The 23,717-nt window shown below is 47.5% G+C and overlaps 1 protein-coding gene across 1 annotated transcript; it reads left to right on the top strand.

Annotated features, from left to right (window-relative positions):
* The first annotated feature begins 19,357 nt into the window (after positions 1-19,357).
* On the top strand, positions 19,358-22,374 carry LOC119333803. Its single transcript, XM_037606566.1, has 3 exons — positions 19,358-19,611; positions 21,342-21,372; positions 21,784-22,374. Exons 1-3 carry the CDS (start codon positions 19,358-19,360, stop codon positions 22,372-22,374), a joined length of 876 nt encoding a protein of 291 aa, XP_037462463.1.
* Positions 22,375-23,717: the final 1,343 nt, after the last annotated feature.

The raw sequence follows: 23,717 nt of genomic DNA, 5'->3' as shown, positions 1-23,717 counted from the left end.
GTGCATCCAACCCATAAAAGCGAATGACAACCTCTGCTTCCCTCTGCGAAGGGCCTATCTTTTACTTTTATCTCCTACATTGCATAAGAGTCATGGTGATCTTCACCCTTCCTTTTTACATTTTATCCTTTGGCAAGCAAAATATGTTGGAAAGATCCTGGTATATATGGCTAATTGGATGTGAGTTTTCATGAACTCTTACTGTTGACATTACCCTCGAGGTAAAACATTGGGAGGCAAAACTATAAGCCCCTATCTTTCTCTGTGTCCGATTAAAACTTTATACCCATAAGTATTGCGTGAGTGTCAGCAATTGTGAAAGATTATATGATAGTTGAGTATGTGGACTTGCTGAAAAGCTCTTATATATTGACTCTTTCCTATGTTATGATAAATTGCAATTGCTTCAATGACCGAGATTGTAGTTTGTTAGTTTTCAATGAAGTTTACGATTCATACTTGATATTGTGATTTAATTATTACTCTAGCATTAGATATTATATGACAAAGAATTATGAAAGTTGTTGTTCTAACAATGATCATGATGCCCTCATGTCCGTATTTTATTTTTATCGACACATCTATCTCTAAACATGTGGACATATTTTTTGATTTCGGCTTTTCGCTTGAGGACAAGCGAGGTCTAAGCTTGGGGGAGTTGATACGTCCATTTTGCATCATGCTTTTATATCGACATTTATTACATTATGGGCTGTTATTACACATTATGTTACAATACTTATGCCTATTCTCTCTTATTTTACAAGGTTTACATAAAGAGGGAGAATGCCGGCAGCTGGGATTCTGGGCTGGAAAAGGAGCAAATATTAGATACCTATTCCGCACAGCTCCAAAAGTCCTGAAACTTCACGGAAGATGTTTTCCAACTATATAAAAAATACTCAGCGGAAGAAACTCACCAGGGGGGCCACACCCTGCCCACGAGGGTGGGGGCGCGCCCTACCCCCTGGGCGCCCCCCTACCTCGTGAGCCCCATGGCGGCCCTCCGGTGGCCATCTTCTGCTATATGGAGTCTTTTGATGGGGAAAAAAATCATAAGCCATCTTCTCGGACAAAACTCCTCCGCCACGAGGCGGAACCTTGGTGGAATCAATCTAGGGCTCTGGCGGAGCTGTTCTGCCGGGGAAACTTCCCTCCCGGAGGGGGAAATCATCGCCATCGTCATCACCAACGTTCCTCTCATCGGGAGAGGGCAATCTCCATCAACATCTTCATCAACACCATCTCATCTCAAAACCCTAGTTCATCTCTTGTATCCAATTCTTGTCTCCAAGTCCGGGATTGGTGCTAGTAGGTTGCTAGTAGTGTTAATTACTCCTTCTAGTTGATGCTAGTTGGTTTAATTGGTGGAAGATCATATGTTCAGATCCTATATGCATATTAATACCCCTCTGATTATGAACATGTTTATGCTTTGTGAGTAGTTACTTTTGTTCCTGAGGACATGGGAGAAGTCTTGCTATTAGTAGTCATGTGAATTTGGTATTCGTTCAATATTTTGATGAGATGTATATTGTCTTTCCTCTAGTGGTGTTATGTGGACGTTGATTACATGACACTTCACCATTATTTGGGCCTAGAGGAAGGCATTGGGAAGTAATAAGTAGATGATGGGTTGCTAGAGTGACATAAGCTTAAACCCTAGTTTATGCGTTGCTTCGTAAGGGGCTGATTTGGATCCATATGTTTCATGCTATGGTTAGTGTCGGTGTCAAAACCGGCGGATCTCGGGTAGGGGTCCCAAACTGTGCGTCTAAGGCGGATGGTAACAGGAGGCAGGGGACACGATGTTTTACCCAGGTTTGGGCCCTCTTGATGGAGGTAAAACCCTACGTCCTGCTTGATTTATTCTTGATGATATGGGTATTACAAGAGTTGATCTACCACGAGATCGGAGAGGCTAAACCCTAGAAGCTAGCCTATGGTGTGATTGTATGTTGTCTTACGGACTAAAACCCTCCGGTTTATATAGACACTGGAGGGGGCTAGTGATACGTCTCCGTCGTATCTACTTTCCCAAACACTTTTGCCCTTGTTTTGGACTCTAACTTGTATTATTTGAATGGAACTAACCCGGACTGACGCTGTTTTCAGCAGAATTGCCATGGTGTTGTTTTATGTGCAGAAAACAAAAGTTCTCGGAATGACCTATGTTGGGGAACGTTGCAGAAAACAAAAATTTTCCTACTCGTTTCACCAAGATCATCTAGGAGTTCATCTAGCAACGAGTGATTAGATGCATCTACATACCTTTGTAGATCGCGCACGGAAGCGTTCAAAAGAACGGTGATGATGTAGTCGTACTCGACGTGATCCAAATCACCGATGACCAGCGCCGAACGGACGGCACCTCCGCGTTCAACACACGTACGGGACGGGAGACGTCTCCTCCTTCTTGATCCAGCAAGGGGGGAGGAGAGGTTGATGAAGATCCAGCAGCACGACGGCGTGGTGGTGGATGCAGGGCGTCACAGCAGCAGGGCTTCGCCGAGACTACGAGGGAGAGACGTAACGGGGGGGGGGATGGAGGCTCCAGGGGCTGGTGTGAAATCCCTCCTCTCCCCCCCACTATATATAGGGGTGCCAGGGGGGCGCCGGCCCTAGTAGATGGCATCTACTAGGGGGGCGGCGGCCAAGGGGAGGTTTCCCTCCCCCCCAAGGCACCTAGGGGTGCCTTCCACCACATGGACTCTTCCATGGTGGAAACCCTAGGCGCATGGGCCTATAGGGGCTAGTGCCCTTGGCCCATCTAGGCCAAGGCGCACCCCCTACAGCCCATGTGCCCCCCCCGGGACAGGTGGCCCCACCCGGTGGACCCCCGGGACCCTTCCGGTGGTCCCGGTACAATACCGATAACCCCGAAACTTGTCCCGATGCCCGAAATAGCACTTCCTATATATAATTCTTTACCTCCGGACCATTCCGGAACTCCTCGTGACGTCCGGGATCTCATCCGGGACTCCGAACAACATTCGGTTTTCTGCATATACATATCTTCATAACCCTAGCGTCACCGAACCTTAAGTGTGTAGACCCTACGGGTTCGGGAGACAAGCAGACATGACCGAGACGACTCTCCGGTCAATAACCAACAGCGGGATCTGGATACCCATGTTGGCTCCCACATGCTCCACGATGATCTCATCGGATGAACCACGATGTCTAGGATTTAATCAATCCCGTACGCTATTCCCTTTGTCTATCGATATGTTACTTGCCCGAGATTCGATCGTCGGTATCCCAATACCTCGTTCAATCTCGTTACCGGCAAGTCACTTTACTCGTACCGTAATGCATGATCCCGTGACCAGACACTTGGTCACTCTGAGCTCATTATGATGATGCATTACCGAGTGGGCCCAGTGATACCTCTCCGTCATACGGAGTGACAAATCTCAGTCTTGATCCATGTCACCCAACAGACACTTTCAGAGATACCCGTAGTCTACCATTATAGTCACCCAGTTACGTTGTGACGTTTGGCATACCCAAAGCACTCCTACGGTATCCGGGAGTTACACGATCTCATGGTCTAAGGAAAAGATACTTTGACATTGGAAAACTCTAGCAAACGAACTATACGATCTTGTGCTATGTTTAGGATTGGGTCTTGTCCATCACATCATTCTCCCAATGATGTGATCTCGTTATCAATGACATCCAGTGTCCATAGTCAGGAAACCATGACTATCTGTTGATCAACGAGCTAGTAACTAGAGGCTCACTAGGGACATGTTGGTGTCTGCTATTCACACATGTATTACGATTTCCGGGTAACACAATTATAGCATGAATAAAGACAATTATCATGAACAAGGAAATATAATAATAATGCTTTTATTATTGCCTCTAGGGCATATTTCCAACAGTCTCCCACTTGCACTAGAGTCAATAATCTAGTTACATTGTGATGAATCGAACACCCATGGAATTCTGGTGTTGATCATGTTTTGCTCTAGGGAGAGGTTTAGTCAACGGATCTGCTACATTCAGGTCCGTATGTACTTTACAAATCTCTATGTCTCCATCTTGAACATTTTCACGAATGGAGTTGAAGCAACGCTTGATGTGCCTTGTCTTCTTGTGAAACCTGGGCTCCTTGGCAAGTGCAATAGCTCCAGTGTTGTCACAGAAGAGCTTGATCGGCCCCGACGCATTGGGTATGACTCCTAGGTCGGTGATGAACTCCTTCACCCATATTGCTTCATGTGCTGCCTCCGAGGCTGCCATGTACTCCGCTTCACATGTAGATCCCGCCACGACGATTTGCTTGCAACTGCACCAGCTTACTGCCCCACCATTCAAAATATACACGTATCCGGTTTGTGACTTAGAGTCATCCAGATCTGTGTCGAAACTAGCGTCGACGTAACCCTTTACGACGAGCTCTTCGTCACCTCCATAAACGAGAAACATTTCCTTAGTCCTTTTCAGGTACTTCAGGATATTCTTGACCGCTGTCCAGTGTTCCTTGCCGGGATTACTTTGGTACCTTCCTACCAAACTGACGGCAAGGTTAACATCAGGTCTGGTACACAGCATGGCATACATAATAGAACCGATGGCTGAGGCATAGGGGATGACGCTCATCTCTTCTATATCTTCTGCCGTGGTCGGACATTGAGCTGAGCTCAATTTCATACCTTGTAACACAGGCAAGAACCCCTTCTTGGATTGATCCATATTGAACTTCTTCAATATCTTATCAAGGTATGTGCTTTGTGAAAGACCTATGAGGAGTCTCGATCTATCTCTATAGATTTTGATGCCTAATATATAAGCAGCTTCTCCAAGGTCCTTCATTGAAAAACTTTTATTCAAGTAGGCCTTGATGCTGTCCAAGAGTTCTATATCATTTCCCATCAACAGTATGTCATCTACATATAATATGAGAAATGCTACAGAGCTCCCACTCACTTTCTTGTAAACGCAGGCTTCTCCATAAGTCTGTGTAAACCCAAACGCTTTGATCATCTCATCAAAGCGAATGTTCCAACTCCGAGATGCTTGCACCAGCCCATAAATCGAGCGTTGGAGCTTGCACACTTTGTCAGCATTCTTAGGATCGACAAAACCTTCCGGCTGCATCATATACAATTCTTCCTTAAGGAAACCATTAAGGAATGCCGTTTTGACGTCCATTTGCCATATTTCGTAATCATAGAATGCGGCAATTGCTAACATGATTCGGACGGACTTCAGCTTCGCTACCGGTGAGAAAGTCTCATCGTAGTCAACCCCTTGAACTTGTCGATAACCCTTAGCGACAAGCCGAGCTTTATAGATGGTCACATTACCATCCGCGTCTGTCTTCTTCTTAAAGATCCATTTATTTTCTATGGCTCGCCGCTCAATGGGCAAGTCAGTCAAAGTCCATACTTCGTTTTCATACATGGATCCTATCTCGGATTTCATGGCTTCTAGCCATTTGTCGGAATCCGGGCCCGCCATCGCTTCTTCATAGTTCGAAGGTTCACCGTTGTCTAACAGCATGATTTCCAAGACAGGGTTGCCGTACCACTCTGGTGCAGAACGTGTCCTTGTGGACCTTCGAATTTCAGTAGGGGATTGATCAGAAGTATCTTGATCATTAACTTCCTCTCTAGTCGGTGCAGGCACCTCAGGAACATTTTCTTGAGTTGCGCCATTTTCCGGTTCAAGAGGTAATACTTCATCAAGCTCTACTTTCCTCCCACTTACTTCTTTCGAGAGAAACTCTTTCTCCAGAAAGGACCCATTTTTGGCAACAAAGATCTTGCCTTCAGATCTGAGGTAGAAGGTGTACCCAATAGTTTCTTTTGGGTATCCTATGAAGACGCATTTTTCCGACTTGGGTTCGAGCTTTTCAGGTTGAAGTTTCTTGACATAAGCATCCCATCCCCAAACTTTTAGAAACGACAGCTTAGGTTTCTTCCCAAACCATAATTCATACGGTGTCGTCTCAACGGATTTCGATGGAGCCCTATTTAAAGTGAATGCGGCAGTCTCTAAAGCATAGCCCCAAAAAGAAAGCGGTAAATCGGTAAGAGACATCATAGATCGCACCATATCTAACAGAGTGCGATTACGACGTTCGGACACACCATTGCGCTGAGGTGTTCCAGGCGGCGTGAGTTGTGAAACTATTCCACATTTTCTTAAGTGTGTGCCAAACTCGTGACTCAAGTATTCTCCTCCACGATCTGATCGTAGAAACTTGATTTTCCTGTCACGTTGATTTTCAACCTCACTCAGAAATTCCTTGAACTTTTCAAAGGTTTCAGACTTGTGTTTCATTAAGTAGATATACCCATACCTACTTAAATCATCAGTGAGAGTGAGAACATAACGATAGCCACCGCGAGCCTCAACACTTATCGGACCACACACATCAGTATGTACGATTTCCAATAAGTCGGTTGCTCGCTCCATTGTTCCTGAGAACGGAGTCTTGGTCATTTTACCCATAAGGCATGGTTCGCACGTGTCAAATGATTCATAATCAAGAGACTCTAAAAGTCCATCAGCATGGAGCTTCTTCATGCGTTTGACACCTATGTGACCAAGGCGGCAGTGTCACAAGTATGTGGGACTATCATTATCAACCTTACTTCTTTTGGTACTCACATTATGAACATGTGTAGCATCACGTTCGAGATTCATAAAGAATAAACCATTCACCATAGGAGCATGACCATAAAACATATCTCTCATAAAATGGAACAACCATTATTCTCAGATTTAAAAGAGTAGCCATCTCGAATTAAACGAGATCCCGATACAATGTTCATGCTCAAAGCTGGCACTAAATAACAATTATTAAGGTTTAAAACTAATCCCGAAGGGAGATGCAGAGGTAGCGTGCCGACGGCGATCACATTGACCTTGGAACCATTCCCGACGCGCATCGTCACCTCGTCCTTTGCCAGTTTCCGCTTATTCCGCGACCCCTTTTGTTTTGCCGGCCTTCTTATCCGCTAAGTACTTAGGGCAGTTCCGCTTCCAGTGACCGCTTCCCTTGCAATAAAAGCACTCAGTTTCGGGCTTGGGTCCATTCTTTGGCTTCTTCCCGGCAGCTTGCTTGCCGGGCGCGGCAACCTCCTTGCCGTCCTTCTTGAAGTTCTTTTTACCCTTGCCTTTCTTGAACTTAGTGGTTTTATTGACCATCAACACTTGATGTTCCTTCCTGACTTCTACCTCTGCTGATTTCAGCATAGCAAATACTTCAGGAATGGTCTTTTCCATCCCCTGCATATTGAAGTTCATCACAAAGCTCTTGTAGCTTGGTGGAAGCGACTGGAGGATTCTGTCAATGACCGCATCATCCGGGAGATTAACTCCCAGCTGAGTCAAGCGGTTATGCAACCCAGACATAGTGAGTATGTGCTCACTGACAGAACTGTTTTCCTCCATCTTACAGCTGAAGAATTTGTCGGAGACTTCATATCTCTCGACCCGGGCATGAGCTTGGAAAACCATTTTCAGCTCTTCGAACATCTCATATGCTCCATGTCTCTCAAAACGCTTTTGGAGCCCCGGCTCTAGGCTGTAAAGCATGCCGCACTGAACGAGGGGGTAGTCATCGAAACGTGCCTGCCAAGCGTTCATAACATCTTGTTCTGCAGGGAGAACGGGTGCGTCACCAAGCGGTGCTTGTAGGACATAATCTTTCTTGGCAGCTATGAGGATGATCCTCAGGTTCCGGACCCAGTCCGTATAGTTGCTGCCATCGTCTTTCAGCTTGGTTTTCTCTAGGAACGCGTTGAAGTTGAGGACTACGTTGGCCATTTAATCTACAAGACATATTGTAAAATATTTAGACTAAGTTCATGATAATTAAGTTCAACTAATCAAATTATTAATGAACTCCCACTTAGATTAGACATCCCTCTAGTCATCTAAGTATTACATGATCCGAGTTAAACTAGACCGTGTCCGATCATCACGTGAGACGGACTAGTCAACATCGGTGAACATCTTCATGTTGATCGTATCTTCTATACGACTCATGCTCGACCTTTCGGTCTTCTGTGTTCCGAGGCCATGTCTGTTCATGCTAGGCTCGTCAAGTCAACCTAAGTGTTTGCATGTGTAAATCTGTCTTACACCCGTTGTATGTGAACGTCTGAATAAAACACCCGATCATCACGTGGTGTTCTGAAACAGCGAACTGTCGCAACGGTGCACAGTTAGGGGGAAAACTTCTTGAAATTATTGTGAGGGATCATCTTATTTACTACCGTCGTTCTAAGTAAACAAGATGCAAAACATGATAAACATCACATGCAATCAAATAATAAACGTGACATGATATGGCCAATATCACATAGCTCCTTTGATCTCCATCTTGGGGCTCCATGATCATCTTGTCACCGGCTTGACACCATGATCTCCATCATCATGATCTCCATCATCGTGTCTCCATGAAGTTGCTCGCCAACTATTACTTCTACTACTATGGCTAACGCGTTTATCAATAAAGTAAAGTAATTTACATGGCGTTTCTTGATGACACGCAGGTCATATAAAAGAATAAAGACAACTCCTATGGCTCCTGCCGGTTGTCATACTCATCGACATGCAAGTCGTGAATCCTATTACAATAGCATGAACATCTCATACATCACATATAGATCATTCATCATTCATCACAACTTTGGCCATATCATATCACAAACCACTTGCTGCAAAAACAAGTTAGACGTCCTCTAATTGTTGTTGCAAGTTTTACGTGGCTGAATTAGGGTTCTAGCAAGAACGTTTTCTTACCTACGTTAAAGCCACAACGTGATTTGTCAACTTCTATTTACCCTTCATAAGGACCCTGTTCATCGATTCCGCTCCAACTAAAGTAGGAGAGACAGACACCCGCCAGCCACCTTATGCAACTAGTGCATGTTAGTCGGTGGAACCGGTCTCACGTAAGCGTACGTGTAAGGTTAGTCCGGGCCGCTTCATCCCACAATACCGCTGAAGCAAGAAAGGACTAGTAACGGCAAGAAAGTTGACAAATCTACGCCCACAACAAATTGTGTTCTACTCGCGCAAGAAGAACTACGCATAGACCTAGCTCATGATGCCACTGTTGGGGAACGTTGCAGATAACAAAAATTTTCCTACTCGTTTCACCAAGATCATCTAGGAGTTCATCTAGCAACGAGTGATTAGATGCATCTACATACCTTTGTAGATCGCGCACGGAAGCGTTCAAAAGAACGGTGATGATGTAGTCGTACTCGACGTGATCCAAATCACCGATGACCAGCGCCGAACGGACGGCACCTCCGCGTTCAACACACGTACGGGACGGGAGACGTCTCCTCCTTCTTGATCCAGCAAGGGGGGAGGAGAGGTTGATGAAGATCCAGCAGCACGACAGCGTGGTGGTGGATGCAGGGCGTCACAGCAGCAGGGCTTCGCCGAGACTACGAGGGAGAGACGTAACGGGGGGGAGATGGAGGCGCCAGGGGCTGGTGTGAAATCCCTCCTCTCCCCCCCGCCCCACTATATATAGGGGTGCCAGGGGGGCGCTGGCCCTAGTAGATGGCATCTACTAGGGGGGGCGGCGGCCAAGGGGAGGTTTCCCTCCCCCCCAAGGCACCTAGGGGTGCCTTCCACCACATGGACTCTTCCATGGTGGAAACCCTAGGCGCATGGGCCTATAGGGGCTGGTGCCCTTGGCCCATCTAGGCCAAGGCGCACCCCCTACAGCCCATGTGGCCCCCCGGGACAGGTGGCCCCACCCGGTGGACCCCCGGGACCCTTCCGGTGGTCCCGGTACAATACCGATAACCCCGAAACTTGTCCCGATGCCCGAAATAGCACTTCCTATATATAATTCTTTACCTCCGGACCATTCCGGAACTCCTCATGATGTCCGGGATCTCATCCGGGACTCCGAACAACATTCGGTTTTCTGCATATACATATCTTCATAACCCTAGCGTCACCGAACCTTAAGTGTGTAGACCCTACGGGTTCGGGAGACAAGCAGACATGACCGACACGACTCTCCGGTCAATAACCAACAGCGGGATCTGGATACCCATGTTGGCTCCCACATGCTCCACGATGATCTCATCGGATGAACCACGATGTCGAGGATTTAATCAATCCCGTACGATATTCCCTTTGTCTATCGATATGTTACTTGCCCGAGATTCGATCGTCGGTATCCCAATACCTCGTTCAATCTCGTTACCGGCAAGTCACTTTACTCGTACCGTAATGCATGATCCCGTGACCAGACACTTGGTCACTCTGAGCTCATTATGATGATGCATTACCGAGTGGGCCCAGTGATACCTCTCCGTCATACGGAGTGACAAATCCCAGTCTTGATCCATGTCACCCAACAGACACTTTCGGAGATACCCGTAGTCTACCTTTATAGTCACCTAGTTACGTTGTGACGTTTGGCATACCCAAAGCACTCCTACGGTATCCGGGAGTTACACGATCTCATGGTCTAAGGAAAAGATACTTTGACATTGGAAAACTCTAGCAAACGAACTATACGATCTTGTGCTATGTTTAGGATTGGGTCTTGTCCATCACATCATTCTCCCAATGATGTGATCTCGTTATCAATGACATCCAGTGTCCATAGTCAGGAAACCATGACTATCTGTTGATCAACGAGCTAGTAACTAGAGGCTCACTAGGGACATGTTGGTGTCTGTTATTCACACATGTATTACGATTTCCGGATAACACAATTATAGCATGAATAAAGACAATTATCATGAACAAGGAAATATAATAATAATGCTTTTATTATTGCCTCTAGGGCATATTTCCAACAACCTAAAACTCCACGGAATATCCTAGAATAAATAATAAAAAACCCTCGCCAAAGATGAAGACCAGGGGGCCCACACCCTGTCCACGAGGGTGGGGGGCGCGCCCCTCCCCCCTGGGCGCGTCCCCCTACCTCGTGGGCCCCTTGGTGGCCCTCCGATGCCAACTCCAACTCCATATATTGGCTTTCGAGGAGAAAAAAATCAGAGACAAAGTTTCATCGCGTTTTACGATACGGAGCCGCCGCCAAGCCCTAATCTCTCTCGGGAGGGCTGATCTGGAGTCCATTCGGGGCTCCGGAGAGGGGGATTTGTCGCCGTCGTCATCATCAACCATCCTCCATCACCAATTTCATGATGCTCACCGCCGTGCATGAGTAATTGCATCGTAGGCTTGCTGGACGGTGATGGGTTGGATGAGATTTATCATGTAATCGAGTTAGTTTTGTTAGGGTTTGATCACTAGTATCCACTATGTTCTGAGATTGATGTTGCTATGACTTTGCTATGCTTAATGCTTGTCACTAGGGCCCGAGTGCCATGATTTTAGATCTGAACCTATTATGTTTTCATGAATATATGTGAGTTCTAGATCCTATCTTGCAAGTCTATAGTCACCTACTATGTGTTATGATCCGGCAACCCCGAAGTGAAAATAATCGGGACCACTCCCGGTGATGACCATAGTTTGAGGAGTTCATGTATTCACTATGTGTTAATGCTTTGTTCTGGTTCTCTATTAAAAGGAGGCTTTAATATCCCTTAGTTTCCAATAGTACCCCGCTGCCACGGGAGGGTAGGACAAAAGATGTCATGCAAGTTCTTTTCCATAAGCACGTATGACTATTTACGGAATACATGCCTACATTATATTGATGAACTGGAGCTAGTTCTGTGTCACCCTATGTTATGACTGTTACATGATGAACCACATCTGGCATAATTATCCATCATTGATCTGGTGCCGACGAGTTTTCCATATACTGGTTTACGCTTATTTACTTTTCCGTTGCTACTGTTACAATCACTACAAAAATACCAAAAACATTACTTTTGATGTCTTTACTTTGTTACTGTTACCACCACTATCATATTACTTTGCTACTAAACACTTTGCTGCAGATACTAAGTTTCCAGGTGTGGTTGAATTGACAACTCAGCTGCTAATACTTGAGAATATTCTTTGGCTCCCCTTGTGTCGAATCAACAAATTTGGGTTGAATACTCTACCCTCAAAAACTGTTGTGATCCCCTATACTTGTGGGTTATCAAGACCTTTTTCGGCGCCGTTGCCGGGGAGCATAGCTCTATTCTTTGAGTCACTTGGGATTTATATCTGCTGGACACTATGAAGAACTTGAAAGACGCTAAGACAAAAATTTATCCCTCAACTACGAGGGGAGGTAAGGAACTGCCATCTAGCTCTGCACTTGATTCACCTTATGTTATGAGTAAGCTAGCGACACCTAAATCTACTACTGCTATGAATTCTGATATGTCGCATGTTATTGATGATGCCACTTCTGCTATGCATGATACTTATGATGAAACTACTTCTATGCTTGATACTACTATGCCACTTGGTGAATTTCTAGATGAGCAAATTTCTAAGTCTAGAGAAAGAGAAATTAGTGAACCTGAACACGATGATGTTAGTGATGATGAACCTATGCCTGTTATTCCCGAGGGTTATCTTTTTAATAATGAATCTTATGAAGCTATTCTTGCTTGTCCGGATAAACCTGAACGTAAGAGGTTACTAATTAAGTGGAGTAAGGAATCTTTTAGAGGTAGGATGAGACCCGAACCTGCTTTTGCTACTTCACCTATCTGTCGAATCATGTTAGCAATTGCCGCATTCTATGATTATGAGATATGGCAAATGGACGTCAAAACGGCATTCCTTAATGGTTTCCTTAAGGAAGAATTGTATATGATGCAGCCGGAAGGTTTTGTCGATCCTAAGAATGCTGACAAGGTGTGCAAGCTCCAACGCTCGATTTATGGGCTGGTGCAAGCATCTCGGAGTTGGAACATTCGCTTTGATGAGATGATCAAAGCGTTTGGGTTTATGCAGACTTATGGAGAAGCCTGCGTTTACAAGAAAGTGAGTGGGAGCTCTGTAGCATTTCTCATATTATATGTAGATGACATACTTTTGATGGGAAATGATATAGAGCTTTTGGACAGCATTAAGGCCTACTTGAATAAGAGTTTTTCAATGAAGGACCTTGGAGAAGCTGCTTATATATTAGGCATCAAGATCTATAGAGATAGATCAAGATGCCTCATAGGTCTTTCACAAAGTACATACCTTGATAAGATATTGAAGAAGTTCAATATGGATCAATCTAAGAAGAGGTTCTTGCCTGTGTTGCAAGGTGTGAAATTGAGCTCAGCTCAATGTCCGACCACGGCAGAAGATATAGAAGAGATGAGTGTCATCCCCTATGCCTCAGCCATAGGTTCTATTATGTATGCCATGCTGTGTACCAGACCTGATGTAAACTTTGCCGTAAGTTTGGTAGGTAGGTACCAAAGTAATCCCGGCAAGGAACACTGGACAGCGGTCAAGAATATCCTGAAGTACCTGAAAAGGACTAAGGAAATGTTTCTCGTTTATGGAGGTGACGAAGAGCTCGTCGTAAAGGGTTACGTCGATGCTAGCTTCGACACAGATCTGGATGACTCTAAGTCACAAATCGGATACGTGTATATTTTGAATGGTGGGGCAGTAAGCTGGTGCAGTTGCAAGCAGAGCGTAGTGGCGGGATCTACATGTGAAGCGGAGTACATGGCAGCCTCGGAGGCAGCGCATGCAGCAATTTGGGTGAAGGAGTTCATCACCGACCTAGGAGTCATACCCAATGCGTCGGGGCCGATCAAACTCTTCTGTGACAACACTGGAGCTATTGCACTTGCCAAGGAGCCCAGATTTCACAAGAAGACCAGGCACATCAAGCGTGGCTTCAACTCCATTCGTGAAAATGTTCAAGATGGAGACATAGATATTTGTAAAGTACATACGGAACTGAATGTAGCAGATCCGTTGACTAAACCTCTCCCTAGAGCAAAACATGATCAACACCAGAATTCCATGGGTGTTCGATTCATCATAATGTAACTAGATTATTAACTCTAGTGCAAGTGGGATACTGTTGGAAATATGCCCTAGAGGCAATAATAAAAGGATTATTATTATATTTCCTTGTTCATGATAATTGCCTTTTATTCATGCTATAATTGTGTTATCCGGAAATCATAATACATGCGTGAATACATAGACACGAACATGTCCCTAGTAAGCCTCTAGTTGACTAGCTCGTTGATCAACGGATAGTCATGGTTTCCTGACTATGGACATTGGATGTCATTGATAACGAGATCACATCATTAGGAGAATGATGTGATGGACAAGACCCAATCCTAAACATAGCACAAGATCGTATAGTTCGTTTGCTAGAGTTTTTCCAATGTCAAGTATCTTTTCCTGAGACCATGAGATTGTGTAACTCACGGATGCCGTAGGAGTGCTTTGGGTGTACCAAACGTCACAACGTAACTGGGTGACTATAAAGGTATACTACGGGTATCTTCGAAAGTGTCTGTTGGGTTGACACGGATCAAGACTGGGATTTGTCACTCCGTATAACGGAGAGGTATCTCTGGGCCCACTCGGTAATGCATCATCATAATGAGCTCAAAGTGACCAAGTGTCTGGTCACGGGATCATGCATTACGGTACGAGTAAAGTGACTTGCCGGTAACGAGATTGAACGAGGTATTGGGATACCGACGATCAAATCTCGGGCAAGTAACATACTGATTGACAAAAGGAATTGTATACGGGGTTGCTTGAATCCTCGACAACGTGGTTCATCCGATGAGATCATCGAGGAGCATGTATGAGCCAACATGGGTATCCAAATCCCGCTGTTGGTTATTGACCGGAGAGCCATCTCAGTCATGTCTACATGTCTCCCGAACCCGTAGGGTCTACACACTTAAGGTTCGGTGACGCTAGGGTTGTAGAGATATAATATGCAGTAACCCGAAAGTCGTTCGGAGTCCCGGATGAGATCCCGGACGTCACGAGGAGTTCCGGAATGGTCCGGAGGTGAAGAATTATATACAGGAAGTGCAGTTTCGGCCATCGGGAGGGTTTCGGGGGTCACCGGTATTGTACCGGGACCACCGGAAGGGTCCCGGGGGTCCACCGGGTGGGGCCACCCATCCCGGAGGGCCCCATGGGCCAAAGTGGGGAGGGGAACCAGCCCATAGTGGGCTGGTGCGCCCCCTTGGCCCACCCCATGCGCCTAGGGTTGGGAACCCTAGGGTGGGGGGCGCCCCACCTGGCTTGGGGGGCACTCCACCCCTTGGCCGCCGCCCCCCCTAGGAGATCCCATCTCCTAGGGCCGGCGCCCCCCTAGGGGAGCCTATATAAAGAGGGGGAGGGAGGGGCAGCCGCACCCTTGAGTCTTGGCACCTCCCTCTCCCCTGCTACACCTCTCCCTCTCGCAGTAGAACGGCGAAGCCCTGCTGCGGTGACCCCTGCATCCATCACCACACCGTCGTGCTGCTGGATCTTCATCAACCTCTCCTCCCCCCTTGCTGGATCAAGAAGGAGGAGACGTCACGCTGACCGTACGTGTGTTGAACGCGGAGGTGCCGTCCGTTCGGCGCTAGGATCTTCGGTGATTTGGATCACATCGAGTACGACTTCCTCATCCCCGTTCTTTGAACGCTTCCACGCGTGATCTATAAAGGTATGTAGATGCAATCCGATCACTCGTTGCTAGATGAACTCATAGATGGATCTTGGTGAAACCGTAGAAAATTTTTTGTTTTCTGCAACGTTTCCCAACAAAATGGCATCATCCCATCCAGAAGGTGTTGCCTGGGTGCCCATGGAGGCTACCGGAGTTGTTTCTGCAAGTGGTGGCCCTCATCAGCTCTTTGGCAAGGATTGGGGCAATGTGTCGTTTGATGGTGGCTATTGTTGTGGGCATGGGCTCTCGGGGCACAATGTACGTCGTCATCATTAATTTTGGACGACGTCTTCTTCAAGCTTGGATGGTTCCTATTGTTCACTCCCTGATTCCTAGTTCGTGGAGGGTGTGTTCACCCAACCTGTGATTAAATTGGGTCATGCTATCTAGGTATGCTGTGTTGGTTGAGACGCGGTCCTTGATTTATGATTCTGTCTCCCCGCCCTCTGTGGCTTGAGGTTCGACAGACGAGTTGTATTGTCATTATAGTCGTAGTGTTGTGAACAGCATGCCGAAAGGCGTTGTCTCTGCCGATTGGCTCTTCTATGATTATGTACTTTTGTACGGTATACCCTTGAAACAATATAGACAAGAAAAAATATTGGATTTGCCAAATCTCATTTGGCCTCTATACCATTTGTTTTACGGGAAAATTTGTGTGGACATTGTATTTCCTATATGATGCGGTTTATTTTTCTTGCGCATGCCGAGCGTTCGTGCAGTTTTCAAGCAAAAGAAAAAAAAGAATCAGGGGTGACAAAAATCAGAGGGGAGGAAAAAATAAAGGGTCAGGGCTGCAAGAAAATCAGGAACCCGCCGTTTGAAATCCTGCGGCAACTGAATGGTTCTCATCTGCACCCCCTCTGTATAAAAACGCGTAAATCACTAAAGAGAGTGTTTAGACCACTACTTTAGTTATGTAAATACTCTCATACTATTTCTTTACGGAGGGAGTATCTTTTTTTAACACGGTTATGATATGTATCCAAGTGGCCACTGCTCACCAATTACTGCAGTCCAGTCCCAACGGTAAAGGAGTTGCAAACATTACTCCCTCCTTTCTGGTTTATAAGGCTCAATTCAAAAATTTCACCAACCAAGATAGATGAGTGATGGAATATTTTTTATAGTTTGCAAAAGCATCCAATTAATGCTCTTATTTTCCTCAAAAAATTATGCTTATGAATGCATTAATTGCAATGCATGCATGCATAAAATGCATGCATTGGTCAGTTTTCTCTTAATACTTGCATGCAATGATTTAATGCACCTTAAAGTCTGAACATGTGATGGGGAACAACCAAATTGCACCTTATAAAATGAAAAAACTAAAATTTTGAGATAAAAGCCCTATAAACCGGAAAGGAGGGAGTAGCACACAATTGTTGCAAAAAATAAATAAATGAATTAACCAGCAACTATTAGATCAATTTCATAGAGAACTCATTATGAGCTCAACAATTGGCAAAAGGAGTACTAGCTTTCACTTGCATGTCAAGATCAACATTAGTCCAGTAGCTGGGCCATGACACTAGCACAATGTATCACATGTCTGCAGCTTTTCCCTGAAGTACTATACCAATGTAAGATAAAAAGTGCACGCACGCATGCACAGGGGAGCCCATGATCGGCGAGAGGAGCCATTTCCTACGATCCGTAACCGGAATGGCCTTGGTGAATATCTCCATTGGCACGGTGATATCGCACCTGACGCTGAAGCAATCGCCCTTCAGCCAAGCCGACCTCTCTGTGCTACTCATGCTGTGTGACGGTACCTTGCTACCGTCTTGGTCGAGCAAACTAATCGTGAATCTAGCTTTGACTTCATCGAGATCAGCGCGATCAAGAAGCAGGACGACGGATATGCAGTCGGAGTCGCTTGAGTTGAGGCTGTCGGGGTAGTAGAGCAGACGCCAGCGATGCCCGCCGACGGCGAACGCCTCGGAGGCGATGTATTTGCCGTTGCCGAGCCCCTTGGTGAGGGAGTAGCCGTCGATGCGGAGGACTTGCGACCCGGACTCGGCTGCGGCGACGATGGCCGACGCGGTCAGCGACGGCTCTCCGCCGGCGATGGACGTGGCGAGGCTGAAGAAGCAAGAGAGTACGACTAGTGCTGTGATGGGTATCATACTAGCCGATGGACATGGAGCAGTACTAAGGTACATCAATGGGAGATGGAGAATGACAGGTGAGAGGGAGCTCGTGGCGTTCTTATGGGTTTTTTTTTTAGGGTTCGTGGCGTTCTTATGTAGTACTGCGACACAGAATCACTGTGGCCGGCCCATCACACGAGTAGTCGGGCGGCTCGCGAGTCGCGACCACCAACCGAGGAGATGCCAGCACGCGTAGCATACGATTTTTTTTATTTTTTTGCATCGAACTCAGGAACTTTATTAACTTAGAATCATAGTTTTACAATCCGCCCGTAGGCAAGAGGCTAAAAAAACAGGGCTTACCTCAAGCCAACTCTCAGTTCCATCGAGTGTACTAGCTACGAATTGCCGCCTTGCTTAATTACCGACTGCGTAGATCGAAGCGGCCATCAGCCACGCGTTTCGTCTACCTGTCTCCGTTTAAGAAAAGTTTTTTTTTCAAAATGGAGGCAAAAGAATTGCCTCGTCGATTAATTAAGAAGAAGAGAATTGCCCGGTTAATGTATGGAAAACCGGGCTAAAACCGATACAATCAGATCATAATTGGGTTACTCATCAATCATGACCCCACGAGCGCACGTGCAACCCGTCAAACCCTCCTAACACACAATAACTCCTCATGCTTGTACACCACAATTTTGAACCCGACAAGAACATCCCAACAAAAGATAGTGAACCACGCCGAAACCACAATGACGACCCGAACCGTGAGGATGAGCCGAGGGACCGGGAATCATCCATTAAGCAGCTGCAGGCATCTTACCTATGGCGCCACTCTTTTTGCCTTTGTACCTTAGTGACTTCTCCTTCACTATACCAGTCCGAGGGCAATCACTCACCTTGTATTTGCCCTTGAATGTCGTTCCCGTCAGGAGGCAAGCAGTCGCCCTTCCAGTTCCAGGGCTAATAGCCTCCACGCTAGCGAGCAAGTCACAAAGCTCTTTTGCAAAGAGAGCATTGGAATTATCCGTCAGCGGGGGTGGAATGGGTGCAGAAGCCACATGTGAGCGCGCAGGCGAGTTCACCTCACTCGACTCACATGTCAAGGTTGAATCATGTCCCTCACACGTGGTTGCCTGCGTGTCCACCATCATATGCTCCATTGATAGAGGCGAATCAGAGCTCGCACATAACACTTGAAGCTCGGGCATCACCTGCAACACCGGAGGCACAACCTCGGGAATGATCCCGTCCTCAGCGGTAGACATCACAGTGGGCAAGGAAGACGGCGATGATGAGTTCTCCATAGCTCTGGGGGAGAAACAACCATAGAGCTCCTCAACCCTGTTCTCCACTGAGCCACCAACATCAACCTCACTAGGAGGATGTGACGTAGGAGCGGATTGCAACACAACCGGCACAAGAGAGAGCTTTCCCAGAGCAGCCTCCACTCGCTCCAGAAAGCTCCCAATGCGCACCAGGAGCTTAGCCTGGGCTGCTAGAGTGGACTGGAGCAGTACTTCAAATTGGGTTGCCGACTCAGCGTGAGCGGAAACGATCGATGCCCAGGACCTTCGGTGAAGCACCTTGGAGGGGAGCTGGGATACCATTGGACCATCACAAGGAGTTGGAGCTCAGTAATGCTCGGTGTCGACGCGAGACCGTGGCGGCATGGCATGGCATGCAAGTGAGCTGAATGGACGCCAAGCATTGCGACACCCACGCGCCCAGTGGCCGTTCTCCAAGCAGCGGGAGCACCTCAAGGGATCTCTGCAATCAGCCGCTCGATGACCAGGAGCAAGACATCTGCAACACCTACCAAAGAGCCAAGCCGGAATGGGACGAGGGGGCAATGCCGGAGCTGGCGACTCCAGACAGCGCCGACCACGCCGAGGCAGCACATCTTGCCATCCTCCACTCGCCTCTCTCTCGTGCATCACACACTGATCAGTACGCTGAGCTGCCGGGACAGAGATTTTGGCAGCCGGTGGCGTCAATAGGGCCAACTCCTCCTCTTCCTCATCGTCAACATCCTCGTCACCAAGGGAAGCCCAGGACACATGCCGCCCCATGTCTAAGTAAGCCGGGGACGCGTCGACGGGTGCTGTCGGGGACGAGTCGCTGATGAGCGCTGCTGGAGACGACGGTGGTAGGACGGAGGCCGCACCGGCTGTAGCGGGAGCGAAGGGTTCAAAATAAGAAACCATTATATATTTCAAAAAATTATGAAACAAGGTAGTTCAAAATAAGAAACCATTATATATTTCAACTTATTCTCTGTGAACTGAAGACTAGTGCTTGGTAGCAAAAGATCATGGATGAACTAGGAAGAAGAATACGAAGGTGTGTCTTCTCTCAGACTTTGGTCAAAAGAACATGATAACACATGGCTGACCACATACCATATTGGGGCAAAAATTTCTCCGTACTTAATTAAGCTTTCATGTTTAGTAATAGGTAAAATGGAGAAAAATTGTTCTTACTATCTATATAGTAGTAATGATCCAATTTATTTTTAATACATATCAAAATTATGTAGTATATTATATAATATTGAGCTATCGAGTCAAAATTGAGCGAGCTAGTGTTGGTGCAATATCACCTCATTTCTCGATTGAGCTACATAAAATGTTTGTATTCAGCTCATTTTTTTTCGAGTTGATCTCGAGCCAAAATATGAGTTGATCTCAAGCGACTCATAAGCCGTGAGCGTTTCTTGCAGCCCTAATCATGACAACAACTCGATCTGGTTCTCCTAAGAGCAATAGCTGTCCTATTTACTTTTGGACAACAGTCGTTTTTAGGGAAGCCGGAGCCAAAAAAGTAGCCTCCAACAGCTGCCCTATCATATCCCGCAAAAAATAATAGTTGTCCTATCATAAAATTTTGGCAAAGTATTTTGTAGACAACCTAAAATACGGGCAAATTACCACTACGCCCGCCCGTGGCCACTTTTTTGTTAGCGAATGCTTGACAGCAAATACGCATGCACTTCGCAAACACTATGAACGAGACACATGGCCTGTTTGGTTTGCAACCTAAGGTTGCCACGCCTGACTTTAGGCATGTCATAATATTCTAACCATGTGTTTGATTCATTGCCACATTTATGACTTGCCATAATTTTTTTGCCAAATTTTGCCATACTTTACATAAGCTTAATTATGGCAAAGTTAGTCACGAACAAACAGGCCCATAATGGTTGGGCTTGCGAGGCCGCTGATTCATGACCAGCCGACCTAGCACGGCCCAATTGTAAATGGGGGGCCCTTGTGCAGATTTTTAAAGAAAAGAACAAAAGGCGCACACACCTAGTAAAAAAAAGAACAAAACCTGCATTTTCCTAGAGAGAGAAAAAGACCCAGCCGCGGACACCTGCCGCCGTCGCTAGACTCTCTCCTCCGCCGCAGATCGACTCCAACCGCGCGCAGCGCTCGAAGCCGCAGCCGCATCTTGACTCTAACCGCGCGCAGATTGCGCCGCCACTGGTATTTCCCTGCTCCCCTCTCCGTGTGCTGAACTGGACAAATTGTATTATTTCCATGGGCCAAACTTATAGAAGTAGGATGGTCCTTGTTGCCTTGGAGACATTGTGTTGTGGTTGAGGTTGGAGATGCAGAGCTTGGTGCAGCTGCATATGGATAAAGTGTTTCTGCTTGTATCTTATCATGCGCTTCCAGGCAGAGATTAGAAGTAGAAGGTGTTCTGCTTGTATTTTCCATGCAAATCTACAGGCATGTTTATCCATTTGTATCAGTTCTGAACTTTAGTGATTAATTAGGAGATGACCGAGGCTGTGAATTTGTTCGTGTACTCTCGATCTTTAGCTCTGAATTTCAGCTAGACTCAGTTTTGCGGCGTTTAGTACACTGCTATTTGTCTATTTGAGCAGGCCAGCAAACATTTGCTTCAGTGATTGTTGAGGTCTACTTGTACTTAGAACTTGCAAATGAAGGTTGGTTTGTTTATTGGTGTTAGGTAATATTAATGCATCATTGCTCCTCTGCCAGTCACGATGGACCCTGATGGCCAGAAAGAAAAGCACATGAAGAAGTTCCGGGCAACATCGAGGATCGGGAGGATCAGTATGGGATTGGCGAGGTCTGACAAGCACTTGGGCAGTCGAAAACTCGAGAAGGCGCAGCAAGCTGTTGCCGTAAGTTCAAACAGCGGGGATCCGTCAACGTGCGCAGGAAGCCTAAGGCGAGGCGTCTGAAACTGAATTTTGATGGCTCGTCCAAGCACGAGGAGTCCAGGCGTGCCAGCATCGGGGTCGGGGCATTCGGCGGCGTGTTCCGCGATTACAAAGGCAAGTTTGTCTTGGGCTACGCGGGACGGATCAACAAGGCCACGAGCTCCGTTGCTGAGCTGGTCGCGCTCAGGCGCGGCCTCGAGATGGCTCTGCACAACGGGTGGCGCGACGTCTGTATCGAGGGCGACTGCAAGGCCGCGGTTGAAGCGATAAGGAGCCGCGTGCGTGTCCGGTGCGAGCAAGGACAAGGAGCAGTTCAGGGCGATCACCGCGATGCTCCCGCGGCTCGGTGTGTGGGCCGGAAACGCAACACGGTGGCGGACCGCTTCGCCGAGCTCGGCCACGAGGCGGGGACGCAGCGGGTGTGGCGCAGCGTTCCTCCAGACGAGGTACTCCTGCACCTTCGGCGAGATGCAGAGCTGCGAATGCAGATTAAGGTAAAGAGGAAGATGGTGAAGTGAAGTGAAGCAGATGCATCACTGATGCACATTTGGTCGGCGACCACGAGCGCTGTTGCACTCGATCATGTCTTTTGTTGGTTCCTCTTTGATTCTTTCAAACCGAAGATTGGCGAGGTTCAAGAGCTAACGGGGAAATTACCATCTCTTTTAATTTTTGCTTGGGGTCAAATATACTCCATCTCGATTTACACGGCATTCATCAGATAATCAAGAGGCAAGAAACATGTCGAACATGTGTACATGTATGTAGGTCTGGGTATTTGTTGTATCTGTCTCTCTCCGTATGTACGTGTATCTTAGGAGATAAGATACCGGTCGCACCCCTTATACACGATCAATCAATTATCAATGCACCAAATTATTCTCTACATGATATCTATCGCAAGTCGATCTTCCCACTTCCGCTAACCCTAGCCGCCGCCTCGGGCCGCCGCTGCCGCCGCGATCTCCTGCCGCCGCCGCCCCAAGCCACCGCCTCCACCTCTCCTCCCCACGCGCCCTCCCTCCACCGCGCGCCTCCTTCCCCACGCCGCGCCGCCCCTCCCCGCCGTGCCGCCTACCTCCCGCCGCCGCGCCGCTCCTCTCCAGCCGCGCCGCCGCCTCCCTCCCACGATCCCGCCGCCATGTCGTCCAACTCCTCCACCTACTCCAACCCCTTCGCCGTCGACCCCGCCGAAATCCGCGACATCAACGTCCACGCACGCGTCCCCGTCATCCTCGACGCCTCCAACTCCACGTACTTCGCGTGGAAGACGTACTTCACGCTGCTCTTCCGCAAGAACAATCTCGTGGACCATGTGGATGGCACCGTGGACTCCCGCGCCATGGTGGATGACGCCGAGTGGACCGCGATCGACGCCACGATCATCCGGTGGTTCTTCACCACCATCTCCAAGGACTTGTTCCACACGGTCGTGAGCGCCGGCAACAACGCCCGCGCCCTGTGGGTCAAGCTGAACGGCCTCTTCACCGACAACAAGCTTCAGCGCCGTGTTTTTTTGCAGCATGAATTTTTTGACTGTCACCAGGATGAACAGTCCATTGATGACTATTGCCGCCGCCTGAAGATGTTGGCGGACGAGCTCCGTGACATTGGAGCCAAGGTGGACGACGACCTCCTCCTCAGCACGCTCACCGCCGGCCTTAACGAGGACTTCGACAACGCCGCCTCCAACCTATCCTTGATGTCGGAGCCCTCCTTCCCCAAATTTGTGGCGTACTTGAGGTTGGAGGAGCGCCGGATGAAGGGGGTCAAGAAGCGCGTGCAGCACCACGCCCTCGCCGCCGGCACCTCACGCGGCGCCCCTCCACCGGCCGCCCCACCCGCGCAGTGCCAGCAGCCG

Source organism: Triticum dicoccoides, chromosome 7A (genome assembly GCF_002162155.2).
Source record: "Triticum dicoccoides isolate Atlit2015 ecotype Zavitan chromosome 7A, WEW_v2.0, whole genome shotgun sequence".
Classification (NCBI taxonomy): Eukaryota; Viridiplantae; Streptophyta; class Magnoliopsida; order Poales; family Poaceae; genus Triticum; species Triticum dicoccoides.
This window is presented reverse-complemented; position numbering and strand designations above follow the sequence as displayed.